This window comes from Podarcis cretensis (assembly GCF_951804945.1).
Source record: "Podarcis cretensis genome assembly, chromosome: 4".
Classification (NCBI taxonomy): Eukaryota; Metazoa; Chordata; class Lepidosauria; order Squamata; family Lacertidae; genus Podarcis; species Podarcis cretensis.
In genome coordinates, this window is record NC_137173.1 from 13,456,962 (window position 1) to 13,471,043 (window position 14,082).

At 43.3% G+C, this 14,082-nt stretch overlaps 1 protein-coding gene across 18 annotated transcripts in view; it reads right to left on the bottom strand.

Annotated features, from left to right (window-relative positions):
• The window catches only part of DLG2 (discs large MAGUK scaffold protein 2), an 874,668-nt gene that overhangs the window by 720,774 nt on the left and 139,812 nt on the right, over positions 1-14,082 (bottom strand). For 3 of the 18 annotated variants that reach the window (XM_079973433.1, XM_079973434.1, XM_079973431.1), the window contains exon 1: positions 2,400-2,834. The exons of 13 other annotated variants lie outside the window; for them this stretch is intronic. In XM_079973433.1, coding sequence (XP_079829559.1) covers positions 2,400-2,429 — 30 coding nt within the window. In that variant the 5' untranslated portion in view covers positions 2,430-2,834. Of the gene's footprint in view, positions 1-2,399; positions 2,835-14,082 lie in introns of those variants that run through there. 2 more of the 18 variants (XM_079973445.1, XM_079973443.1) reach the window with 1 other exon arrangement.

Here is a 14,082-nt window from a genome sequence, read left to right on the forward strand (position 1 = left end):
AAAGTGGCAAATGTAGGAAAATTCTTCTGAGTTTGTGCATACCTCAGCAAGTGACCAAGTACAACAGTCTTCTGCCTTTCCAATACTGGAGACCTGCAACATGGGGCCAGCTTTTCAATTATTATCATGTCACCATCCCTTTCTTGGCATCTTGCCTTCCCTGCTTTACGTCTATCACTTAAAGGCGGCAGCAATTGCACCATCATACTATTTAGAGACCAATGTCACTGCACTCCCTCCATTTCTGAAATTTGCAAAAAGGTACATTATATAATCTGATAACTAAAGCAGCACACCCAGCCACAGCTTTGCTTGCTGAGTTTGGGTGTGTGTGTGTTCTTCCTTCTTCTCTGCAGCAGCTCCCACTGCAAAAGAGATTAGCCACTACTCAGCTTTGAAGAAGACTTGCCTCTTTGGCGCTGTGTAGTGCTATGGGGACACGGGTGGCGCTGTGGGTTAAACCACAGAGCCTAGGGCTTGCCGATCAGAAGGTCGGTGGTTCGAATCCCCGTGACGGGGTGAGCTCCCGTTTCTCAGTCCCTGCTCCTGCCAACCAAGCAGTTCGAAAGCACAAAGTGCAAGTAGATAAATAGGTACCGCTCCAGCAGGAAAGTAAATGGCGTTTCCGTGCGCTGCTCTGGTTCGCCAGAAGCGGCTTAGTCATGCTGGCCACATGACCCGGAAGCTGTACGCCGGCTCCCTCGGCCAATAAAGCGAGATGAGTGCCGCAACCCCAGAGTCGGACAACGACTGGACCTAATGGTCAGTGTCCCTTTACCTTTACTAGTGCTATGGGTAGAACGGCAAGCAGAACTCTGGTTGCTACTCCAACTCCTCATGCATGCCCCCATCTTAGTATCCTGGCTATAGGGGCTGGAACAAAGGAAGCGACTTGCAGGTTGGTGGGATTTGGGGCTGTTGTGTGTTCTGAACATGGGGTGTCCAGCAAGGAGGTGGCTTGTGCATCATCACCCACTGGCAGCCAACGAAAGGTCAGGACAGATTACGCGATGATGACTGGGGAAGAGCTGTAGCTCAATGGTCCATCATCTGCATAGAAGGGGCCAGGATCAGTTCCTGGCATCTCCAGAGGTAGGGCTCCTGGGAATGTCTCCTGTGTGAAACCCTGGAAAGCTGCTAATCGCTCAGTGCAGACAACATTGAGCTAGATGGACTAGTAGTTTGATCCAGTTTAAGGCACCTTTCTATGTTCAGTATTATGTAATGAGTGTGCACAGTGTACAAAGGGACAGGCTCCTGGCCCAATGAGTTTACAATCTACCATTTAACACAGGGGAAATAACAGCAGAAAGGATGAGATGCTACTCATGGTCCCTTGCAAAATGTTCCAGGTCAGGTCACATCACTCTTCTGAACCATTTGGGGGACTCTGCCCACTGAGATTCCTCCACTGCAGGGGGTTGGACTAGATGACCCTCAGGGTCCCTTCCAACTCTACAGTTCTATGATTCTATTCATTAGCATGGCTGCATACCAACTTCTCCTTCAGCTTGCTTCTCCTTCTGCTTTGCCTTGCCTTGCTTCACCTCCAACTTAAAAAGGAGCTGGTTCTGACATAAGCATGATTGCAATGAGCCATATGAAATATTTTTTGCACACACAGAGAGAGGTTAATGTCCTATTTAACATGCATATATTATTATTAATAATAATAACTAAATGTATATTCCACCCTTCATCCCAGAGTGGTTTACAACATATTAGAAAGATCAAGAAGAGCCCAGGTTAGGCCAAATGTCCATCTTTAGACTAACATTCTGCTGCCAAGAACAGCCAGCCAGATCCCTCCAGGATGCTTGCAAACTGAGTGTTGCTTTGTGCCCCAGAGGTATACTGCCTCTAACCACTGTGCCATCATGACTAACCTTATGAAAACTTGGATTCTCCAATCAGAAACCCTGTCCTTATCAAAACTTCACATGATTGGCTTTTAAGGCAAAAGAAGCAAAAGTGTATGAAATGCTCAGAGTTTCAAAAAGCAACAACTGGTGAACCGCAGCTAACTCATTTTCATTAAAATCTGCTGTGATGTGTGCATAGAGGCTATTTTTTTCTGCATGTCCTCTAGTACCTGAGTTATTAATAGATGCAAGCAAAATCTAAGATTAAAACACACAAAGACAGACACACACACACACACACACACACACACTATGCAGGCCTCTTTCTGGTTAAAGGCAATTAATACATTGTTTAGAAAGGAGGTATATCAGAACATAGATAGAGCTTAACAGTCATGTCAGGGGAATTGAATACCGGCTGAAGCCAGGCTTAGTTATCACTTCATCTCGCAACCTGAGCCTGAGAACATCTTCCGTCTGTTTAATCACAGGCGGGGAATGAAAGACAAGCAAACGGCAACATTTTCCAGTTCCTACCTTAGTAGTGACAATGCACAGACAATCCATTCCGATAAGCTCTCCAGGAGTACGTGGAAATCCTCAAGCAAATTAGCAAGGCTTTTACAAGAAATAGAAGAGGATCATGCACAGGCTTGAATCTACGGAGCCGGCTGCCGTTTTTTGCCCCCCCTCCCTTCCTGACAGGCCCCGCATAAGAAACTCGAGTCCTCCTCCACATCGCTTAAAGGCAGGCATGATTCTCCCAGGGATCCGAAGCCCCGTTAGAAAGCATCTCAAGCAAAACTTCCAGGTGGCTTCTCCAGCCTGATTGCTGCATTGTCCAGCTTGCAATCAGAAATATCCTCTAAGCAGTCTGTTCTGAACGGTGGAGAGGAGAGCCACAAACACGTATGAGGGACCAGGAAGCATTGCATATCATCTCTGTTTCTACAATTCTGATCGGCTCTTTCAGTATAACCCAAAAAAGGCTTTCTCTGCCAAGTCTCTCTCTTTTTCTTTCTCGCACTCTCTCTCTCTCTCCCTCTCCCTCTGTGTTATCTCTGCTTTAAAATAAATAACACTCGGTTTGTGTTTGCAAATTCTGAGTAAGCACAATGCACACAACTATTGGGCCCATCCATCAAAGGACTATCAGTGTGCTGCCAAAACAATAGCTTTGGGGTTGTAAAGCTCATTATTAGAAGCATGCTTCCCAAGTACACATTTTGCTAGAGTACTGCGGTGTGCAATGCAGTTTTGGTTTTTTTTTTCACCTCGCCTAAATCACTCATAATTTTTCAAAGCAGATTCACAGCTAGGAAATGGACCTGGGAGAAACATAGAGGGTTAAGGAGAAAACAAATATGTAGCATCCCTTATGTGGTTCGCTGCTGGTGGCTGCTTAATGCAGGAGTCCTAGAGGCCATTGGCTGAAGACAGTGTTTTTATAATGTGCCTCTTATATAGGAGGATCTCCACTGCAAGAGTGATGTAATTTTGGTATGTACAGACAGTTGGAGACACTTAGTCTGTAAGAGACTTGGAAGTTCTTCGAAGGAGGCATTCTGTGCTCATATATTTCATCTAATTCATCCCATTGCTAGTCCTGATCAAAGAGGTACTGCAGGTTTTAGAAATGGTTTTTTTTATAAAAAAAAAAACAACCTGCAAAGCCCATTTACCATAGGTGTAAGCAGGATGAAATAGCAAACCCTCTTTCAAATTGCCTTCAGTTCTTGGGGGAGGTAGGGAAAGCTGTCATGTGTTTCCAAATCAAAGCACTGTAACTAGCAAGGTCTGGAAAACAGGCGTTTTAATTAAGGACGCTTCCAAAAAATTCTGAATTACTTCTTATTGTTGTTGTTTCCAAAGGGGAAGCATCAGGAATTCTTTTTTTTTTTTTTTCAGGGAAGGAGTATTTCTGAATGTTATGCGGATCACACATAGCATTGCAGCAGCTTTCAGTTCATTCATATATTCTTCCCACACACAAATTACTGAAGTGCCTGTACTCCCTGAAGCACCACCACAAAACAAGCGATCTTGATGTGATCACAGTATGGTCATATCAAGGTTCTTTTCCAATGCACAGAAGTCTATGTGTGCATCAGTTAAGACACTACACAAAAGGAATCACACACAACCGCACTGATACTGCTTCCTCGCAGTGTGTACTATTAATGTGCACAAACACACCGATATGATTTAGAGACGGGAAGAAATTCAAATCAAAGAATTACAGCATTGGGAAAGACCTTCAAGGTTCTGTAGTCCAACACACACACCAGCTGAATTAGGGATCTGCAATGCAGGATGCAACTACAGCAGCGATGTCAAATCTGTGCTTTCCAAACACTGTAGGACTCCAAGTCCCATAATCACTGACCATTGGCCATGCTGGCTGGGGCTGATGAGAGCTAGAGTCCAGAAACATTTTATTTGAAGGGCTGTGAGGTAGCTACCCCTGAACTGCAGCAGACCTAGAGATATGGGAACCATCAGATCATGGTTTTATCTATCTCACTATGAAGGACAGTGGGTCACCAGGCAGAAGTCTCTCCTGGCCCTACCTCAAGGTGCTGGGGACTTAACGTGGGACCATCTGCATGCGAAGCAGATGCTCTAGCCCTGAGCTACAGCCCTTCCCCTTGGATGGATGAAAGACAGCCATCCAGCCTCTGCTTAAATGCCTCCAGAAAGTGAGAGCCCTGACACCGCCCCAGGCAATCAGATTCCTCTTTCCACTAGGAAACTTTTCCTAATCTTTAGTTAAAATCTACTTCCCTGCAGTTTCCACCTACTGGTTATAGGCCTGCCCTCTGGGAACAATAGACAGCAAATGAGTAAGTCCGAGTGAACTGAAACGTGCAGCAAACCACACAGACTCCGGTTCCAGAATTCATTTTTAGAAATTTGGCTAGTTGTGGCAGAACTGGAACGCATGGCAGGGCAAAGGCTCAGTAAAGGAATGGAATATGGGAAATCACAGCTTTTTACAACTCTCTCTCTCTCTCTCATGAAATATGTGGCGTGATAGTTACCCCATGACAGCAGCCAGTACTCTGAACAACATTTATGATACAGTGGTATCTCGGGTTACATATGCTTCAGGTTACATACGCTTCAGGTTACATATGCTTCAGGTTACAAAATCCACTAACCCAGAAATAGTGCTTCAGGTTAAGAACTTTGCTTCAGGATGAGAACAGAAATCATGCTCCGGCGGCACGGCAGCAGCAGGAGGCCCCATTAGCTAAAGTGGTGCTTCAGGTTAAGAACAGTTTCAGGTTAAGAACGGACCTCCAGAATGAATTAAGTACTTAACCCGAGGTACCACTGTACAATGTAAGGGTGTGCGACTTTCCTGTTCACATATTTAGGTATCTTGGACGGAAGAGAGGGTTGCCACTTTTTAACATGGCAAAGTATGGACGGTCTAGCCAGTCATCATTCCAGTAGGCAAAATTCCTGGTGGCTGTTGCCACCATAGTATAATCATAGGCATCTAGTTACTGTTTCCCATTATAAAATATGAAGTTGGAAATAGCTAATGTGCAGTATTGCTTTTTTTAAAAAAAAAATATTGTACAGTTGTTTCAGTAGTCTGTGGTTAAGGGGAGTGGATATATGTGGTGTCAGGCAAGAACATAGCGTGCATGGAACAACTGTGTGGGTAGGAGGAGTGGAAATTTGCAGTGGCAGGCAAGAACATGTCACACGTGCAGCAAATGTGATGGTGTGATTGTGCTTCCTTCGTACTTTGCAGTGATTTTTCAGGTTGAAGGTGAGGGACTTTTCTGTGAGAGCCAGGAACGTTCCCATGTGTGCAGAATGCAGGATGCTTTTATTGACTAGTGCATCTCTGAATGTGTAAGAGACATTTTGCACCAAGTTGTAAAGAATACTCAAATAAAGGGGGGGGGCAAGTGCTGGTTTTGATTATTTAAACTATTTTTTTTTAATGGGATTTGTTGCTTGCCATGAGTTCTCACTGGAGAGAGGTGGGTTGGAAATGAAATTAAAATTAAATAAAGAGCTTGTTATCTTGGCAGATATAAGAAAATTCATTGCAAAGTTTTTAGGGTGTGTGTGGATGAGACATAGATAAATAGATCATAGATAGATAGGGTCCCCCCCCTCACATTTGGTCATTACAAGTTAAGGCAGATATAACAACCTAAGTGATTTGAACATACGTTTATTCACTTCCTTATAAAAACATTCCTGAAGCTGAAAAAGTAACCCAGAATATGCTCAAATCAGTGCTACTACACTTGCAATGAAATTCTATACATGCATTGACCTAAGTAAGCCTGAATGAGTTCGCAGTTGAGCCCCATTACTTCTGAGCAGACATGTATAGGATAGCACTGCTAAAATAGTATGACCGGCTTTACCCTTTGTTACCTGTGAACGCAGTCCTTCTATGAGACACGCTTATAGAACAGGGGTCACCAACGCAGCACCCATGGGCACCATAGAACCCATGGCAGCTTCCAGTGGTGCCACTGAGCGGGAGTTCCAAAATTTATCCTTTCGGGTTTTTAAACAAAAATAAGTAACCAGCCCTACTCTAAAGAAAGTCATGGGGCAAAATGTTATGGTACTTTACTTAGAAAGTAAAAGTGGGGTGGCTGTGCTCCATGTTGTTATGAGACAGCAACAGCATCAGTGTGTGTGTGAGAGAGAGAGAGAGAGAGAGAGAGAGAGAGAGAGAGAGAGAGAGAGATCAGTATTATGTGATCTCCACAATCAGGACTATCCTATGGCAAGCGTAAGGTTGTTGGGGGTGGTTGCCACTCTAAGTTTGTGTTATCCTATGCTCCCTTCAGGGCAGCCATTTTGTAACTGGCACCCACAAGACTCTCGAAATTTGCCCACTAGTCCAAAATTTGCCCACTGTTACAGAAGAATAACTATCTGAAACCTGGTCAGCGTAGCTCCAAGTAATTTCTCTTTCTACCTGAGTTGTGTGTAACTGGCATATTCTATACCAAAATAAGAGGTAGCACTGATTTAAAAAGAAAGAATTTCTAACCCTTGTGCCTCTCTCATTCTTTGGCTTCCCCCATTCACCTAATAACAAAAAAATAAAAACCAAAGAAAGTGTGATTTTATACTCGCATTCATCTTTTCCCCTGATACAAACTCTGTGTGCAAAGAAATATTTTATCTCTTTTCCAGACAAACGGCACGTAACTTTTCAAATCCCTTACTGCCTGATGCCATCCATGTTTACTTTAAAAGCAAATCCTGCCAAAGTCAAGAGGGGCTTACTCCCAAGTAACAACATGCACATGGGGCTGCAAACGTAATCACTTCAACCTGGAGTTATGTCACAGTTTTGCAACAAATATTGCTGCAATGTACTAAACTACTCCACACACACCCCACATCCCAGCTTCTGCTTCCCCAACAACAACCCATAAACACACCTTTGTTGCAGCCACACTGTTGCAGAGTTTGCCTTTGAGGAGCCGCACATGATTCATGCTCAGAAGAGAAGCCCTCTGCTCAATCGTTAAGGCTTCCCGCTCCCACGAAGGAAGAGGCAGAAGGGGTCAGGATATAGATAAAATGAAAGCCCTGCCCGAAAAATGAGGAAAATCAATGCCCTCTTCAAGTGGAAGCGTCTAGACATCCATACGATACAGTCCAGGCTTTCGGCATAATGAAGAACCCAACCCCTATAGATCCTTTTCCTGGGAATCTCTTATTCTCATTCCAGCTGAAGTATGTTTCCAATAAACCATTCTAAGGAAGAAGGGGATGTTTTAAGAGCCATCTACTTTATGTAAATTATTCAGGTTATAACCCCAATGTTACTGTGGTCTCTCAAGAGGCAAGCGATACAGCCAACACATACCATTACTTTGCTAAGAGTCAATCCTGGCTACTAAAGATCTAAAGCAATTTTGCAAAAAAAATAATAATAAAAATCCATAGCATCTCAGATGTTCCCAGACAGCAATAAAAAACGGAGGTGCACAGAGACCAACCCGCAGACTATAAAAAGCTTATGCTAAAGGCGGTTGTAAAAGAAAAAGAAAAGAAAGGCTTTGCAAAACTCTCCATAACTTCTGAAGAAAGAAGTGCTGCTGTTTCAGGGATTTCTAGTAGATTTCAGAAACTTTGCATGGGGTTGTACAGTAGCAACAGTCACAACTGGAAGCTATATATGAAGACACAGTTGGGGTTGCCACGTAGACACCTCGCAGCCTGGACACTGGACAAAGCCCATTAAGTCTCTGGCTAAAACAGAAAAGAAGGCAGCCACATAACCTTTCCTGCCCATTCCTTCTGCAGACTTCTTGTTCACCCTTAGCTCTCACAGCTGGAGGCCTTACTAGGGCCAGCAGTGGAGAGGAGCGAGTGGGTGACAGGACTACAGAGGGATTGGGCTGTACCTGACTTGTGCCATGCAAGCAGAAACTACTTCGAAATGAATGGAGGTTGTGTCGTAAGACCAATGTAATGGTGAACTCTATTTCTTTCAAAGAGGCTTGTGTCTGAAATGTTGTGGTGGATCATGCCCATATGATGCCAAGTTCATTAACTCCTGCTTGTCCTCCTTTCCGGCTAACAACATTGCACCAACAAACACTGGGGTGTTATTTCAAGAAGTAAGATAAACTTGTGCATTAAATCTTTCCCAATGAAATCCGTGGGACTTTTACACTGGTGAAACATGCCCATTGTCTGTACATTTTTTTGAAAGGCTACTTATTAAGCTGATCTCGCTCTCTTAAGCTGGGTCAAATCACTTCCCCCTTTTATATATACACTTGTAATTTCTGTTCTACAACACAGACAGAAATTATATATCATTAGGGTGATTAAGTATCACTGCAGAATGGAACACCACCAATCAGAAAAGTCCTTGAAAATTTTAGCCAGGGGGTGGGGAGTGGGGGAGAAACAGATCACACTTGAAGGCTCAGCCAGTTTTTCAATATACAGTGGTACCTCGGGTTATGAACTAAATTCGTTCCGGAAGTCCATACTTAACCCGAAGCGTTCTTAACCTGAGGAGCGCATTCCCTACATAGGCCTCCTGCAGCCCCGGAAGCAGATTGCGTTCGTATCCCGGGGCAAAGTTCACAACCCGGGACACCTACTTCAGGTTTGTGGAGTTTGTAACCCAAAGCATTCGTAAGCAGGACTGTTCTTAACCCGAGGTACCACTGTACTGTAAATTGTATTCCCCACTCTCCCATAAACAAAAATTATCATAATAGTTCCATTGCTCAAATTAGAACTAAGACAAAAAAAGAATGGGGTACACTTCATAAACATTTTCCTCCCCGCAAAGTGCTTCCTGGGTCTCCCAATTTAAGGGAGGATTTGCACAAAAGGGGGCAAAAGTGTGTGTAGCCCTATAGCTAGATGCCGCCGCCACCACTACTAAATGTCAACATTCCCCTCCGTGTCCACATTAGGGATGGAGAGAAATTCAATTCAGTTTGTGTTTAAAGACGAACCTGGCAAATTCAGACTTTCCGAAATGATATGCAGCCCCGAAACACAGCCATCCTTAGCAAGCTGTCTGCCTCTCAATTTTGCAATGCAGAGAATACATACGTTAGTTAGAATAGCACAGGAAAAATGCATTAGGGGACGGGCTTTGGAAAAATTGTGTTTATTAGGCAAAACTGCACGCAACAATGTGTTTATGAGGATAAACTTTCACTGAAAAGCAGATGGATTTTCATTGGGACTGTTTTTTAAAAATCACAAATTGCTGTATAAACAAGGAGAACTGAATTTATGGTGACAACTGAAAGAGCCCAGCTGACAGGTCTGTCCATCCCCAATGTACAGAGGTACACATACATCTTTCACTGCTCCACTGTCTGGTATCACTTTTAATGCACTTCCAGCCCTCTTCACCAGCTGCTTCCACTCCATTAGAAAAATAACAACAGCCCACTTCTTCCTAGAAACAGTCAATCTGATTGCTTATAAACTAACTTTGTTCTTCATTTGCCCTCATCAACTTTCTAAAGTAGCCATATCTAACTGGCTCACACGAGGACCTCACTGTTTCTAGGAGTGATGAGGGTAATTTTAAAAAAATGTGCCAAAGCGACAGCCAGTTTGGGCTGTGATCAGTAGCAAACTAGTGCGAATGTCAGATTGGAATGGGCCACACCCTGAAACCTCCTTTTTCATAGAACCACAGAATTGTAAAGTTAGAAGGGACCCAATGCAGGAATCTCAGCTAAAGCATCCAGGTCTTCACACCAAAACTCAAAAGCTAGATAAAACAGGTGCAGCAGCAGTTTGAATTGTTCCCAGTGGAATTATGAGCAATTATAAATGAATCATATTTAAAGTGTGGAAAAGGGCAGCTGGGAAATTGGTATTAAGCAACAACTTTCGTAATTCTCTCCAGAAACGTTCTAGTAGTTACAACAATGTATTTTTGGTGGGTTCCATTGTGCAATCGCAAAATGCATCTTTGGGGCATTAAACAGGATTTTACTTCTTCTGTTTTAATGCATAGAAGAGACACCATTTTGATTTAGTAACTGGCTAACATTCCCCATTTGGTCAAAAACAGAACATTCATAACAGACTTCCTGGCCTCGAACCAGTGGGGTTAGCTTCCAGAACCCACCTTTCCCAGTGTCTTGGAAACAGTGTAAAGGTTTGCTTAGATGGCACTTCTACTGCTATAAAGGTCTGCTTCTTCTTTATTTCTTTATTTCTTACGTTATTTTGTGGTGTAGGGTCCTTAGCATTCAGACTAGAATGAGTTTTATTCAGCATGTTTCATGGTGTGTGCATGTTTTTGAGCTGTGTGCCAATTCTATTAAGAAAGCAGTAATAAGGAAACATTGAATTTAACCTTTAACAAAAAGAGCCCCAAAGTATTTAAATTTAGTATTTAAATTCAGCATTTGACATTCAAGAATCACAAAGGTGTAGAAAAACAGAGGTTGCTGTCTTTGCTGCTACAACTGCATCCAGTCACTGAGAATAATTTACTGCTTATCAGTAGAGACCAAAATATGGTCACAGCAATGTAAATAAGGCATTAACATGCTAAACCTCCCATCTCACTGGGACATCTTCAATTAAGTGCATTTATTAAAGGGCAATAGGAAAGAAATCATATTTATCCTTAAACTAAAACACAAGCAGTAGTGACGAATAATCAGAATAAGTAATTAGAGCTATCAGCAGATTAAAGCATTCCTAGTCAACTAAATGTGTTCAAAGAGCAGGACGTAATTGTTTGCAAAAGGCCTTTCAAACAGTGCTTTGGCTGCATGGACTCTGTTCTCAGCAGCCAAGCACAGCCAAACTGAGCAGGATTGAATCACCAGTTCTCCAATGGCGGGTTCGATCCTGCTGGGTGGAGGGGTATGCTTTGCCAGCACGTTCCCCACAGGGAACATGCTGGCAAAGAAGACCTCAAAAGGACTGTGAAAGGTCAAGTCTGTTCAGTTTGGCTGTACACACCTGTTCCCCTGCTGTCGCCCTCTGGTTTTAAGATGTTCAAAGTCTAGCATTGGGCTACTTGAAAGCCCTTTTGCTTAGAACCTGCTTAGAATCTTTAAAACTATGAAAATCAGAGGTTCACAGAGCAGTGTGGGGCTCTTTGCGAAAGCGCTTCAAACAGCCCCACACTGTGCTTTGAAGTCTTAAATACTGGAGGTTCAAAGACTGACCCCACCCACCTATTAAATTTGGCCCTCTAGGGGTGGGGAGATAAGGATTTGGCCAACTTCTGCCAACGTATTTTTTTCTGCACCAACCTCCCCATCCCTTCTCCTTCTCCTTCTCAGTAACCAACACCACTCAGAACGGCAGGTGAATGCCACACACAAGCATACCATGCCATCTACAAATGCCTAACATTTTCTGGATACAGATTTAATTGATCCTCTGCAATTCAAAGAATGCAAAATGCTCTAAACTGCCTTATTTCTGTATATTCCAAACAAAATGAAAGTAAATTAAAATAATAAATTATTTAATTAAAATAATGCAAAATGCTCTAAACTGCCTTATTTCTATATATTCCAAACAAAATGAGAGTTTGCAAAGATTTTGAAAACAGCACCCATTTTCTTTGGGTGCTTCTTTTATAAATCCCTGGTTATCCATTACAGCACCTTCCTTATGTCATTATTATATCACCCATAATGAGACAGCTGTTTTGCTTCCACTACCTCTGTGCCCTCTTAGGACGAAGGAAATTACAGGTAACTGAATTGTGTATGCAGTGGCAAAGACCTAAGAAGCACGCTGTACTTATAAGGCACTGTGTCTTTCCAAAGAGGCTCTCAACTCTTAAAGCAGCAATATGCTCTCCAGATCTGCACTTTAATTTCCATCCACTCTTCCTGGCAGAAGGAAGCTGACAGCATTTTTCAAAAAGAGCCACGTGCTCGTTTTAAATAGCTAACCAACCCCGTAAAACGACAGGCTGTTTTTCTAATAGCACATCATTAACATGCGAGCAACTTCACTTGCAGATATGTCCTGACAAATAGCTCTCTCCATAAGTGAGACAAAGGAGGAGACTTGGGAAATCCCACTGATTTCCTGGACTTCTTCGAAAAGACCAACTGAAAAGTTGCATCTTTCCCATGTCTCTGCAGCCGTAGGTAAACTAGAGGTAGATGACTGCATGGGACGTGGGTGGCGCTGTGGGTTAAACCACTGAGCCTAGGGCTTGCTGATCAGAAGGTCGGTGGTTCGAATCCCCGCGACGGGGTGAGCTCCCATTGCTCAGTCCCTGCTCCTGCCAACCTAGCAGTTTGAAAGCACGTCAAAGTGCAAGTAGATAAATAGGTACTTCTCCGGCGCGAAGGTAAACGGCGTTTCCGTGCACTGCTCTGGTTCGCCAGAAGCAGCTTAGTCATGCTGACCACATGACCCGAAAGCTGTACGCCGGCTCCCTTGGCCAATAAAGCGAGATGATCGCCGCAACCCCAGAGTCGGCCACGACTGGACCTAATGGTCAGGGGTCCCTTTACCTTTACCTTTATGCAGCAGTACAATTGTCCCTCTATGTTCTGAAGGTGGTATAGCCCCACAAGGATTACAGCACATGGTTTTTTTCCTGGATGTGTATATTGGCAAGAAATAAATTCGCATTTTCCATGTTTTTTCACCTCCCTTTACTTTTTAGAAAAAGCATTTCATGACATTTGGGGGATCGAATAAGCATTCCAAGCCCATCGGCTTCTATTTTCTTTTCCTTTTATTTCCAACTTGAGGATATTAAGAGGGAAAGCCCACATCATTTTTAAAATGTTATTTTGAGAGAAGCTGAGAAGAGGGAGAAAGGAGCTAGAGAGCTGAAAACTTTCTACGGTCATATAAAAAGGTGGGGGGAGAGGAGCCTGAGAGAATTGTGACAGCCAAGCTGTAAACCTGTGAAAATATTACATGAATTATAATAACAGAAAGCTTGACACACTTTAACTTTGTCCTGGCAGGCTGGAAGCCTATTATTTATTACAAAGTAGAACGGTAATGAAGAAAATTAACGATGTTAACCCATTTCTCCATTCAACTTCACTGCTGAGCCGCGAACAGCTATAACTATCATTACTTTGTCAATACAAAACTAATCTCGCCTCCAGGAGCTTTCAGCCTTCTCCTCCAGTTACCTAGAAACTGAGCCATAATTTGCTATGGGGAGCAAACAGAGCCTTAAAACCAAAGAGGCAGCTGCAAAATGATACTGCCCCGTCAATTAATTTTTCCCCAGGGATGCCACTATTCTGCCTGCTACATAGAGAGGCAGGCCATACATACTACAACTATCAATGATCCCTGTGTCTTTTAAGGTGCTGCAGGAGAACTTGTGGAACTACAGATGTAGCTGAACCCCAAATACCACCACGTAGCCAATGGTCAGAGGTGGTGGTGGTTGCTGTGCTATTGTTTGTTTGTTTGTTGTTATATTTATCTCCTTTCTCCCAGCTTGGGGTTCAAGGCAGCTTACACGTAAATACATTGGTTATGTGATACAGAGTAATTAAACCGAACTAGTGAGAGCTGGACCATAAAGAAGGCTGATCGCCGAAGAATTGATGCTTTTGAATTATGGTGTTGGAGGAGACTCTTGAGAGTCCCATGGACTGCAAGAAGATCAAACCTATCCATTCTCAAGGAAATCAGCCCTGAGTGCTCACTGGAAGGACAGATCGCGAAGCTGAGGCTCCAATACTTTGGCCACCTCATGAGAAGAGAAGAC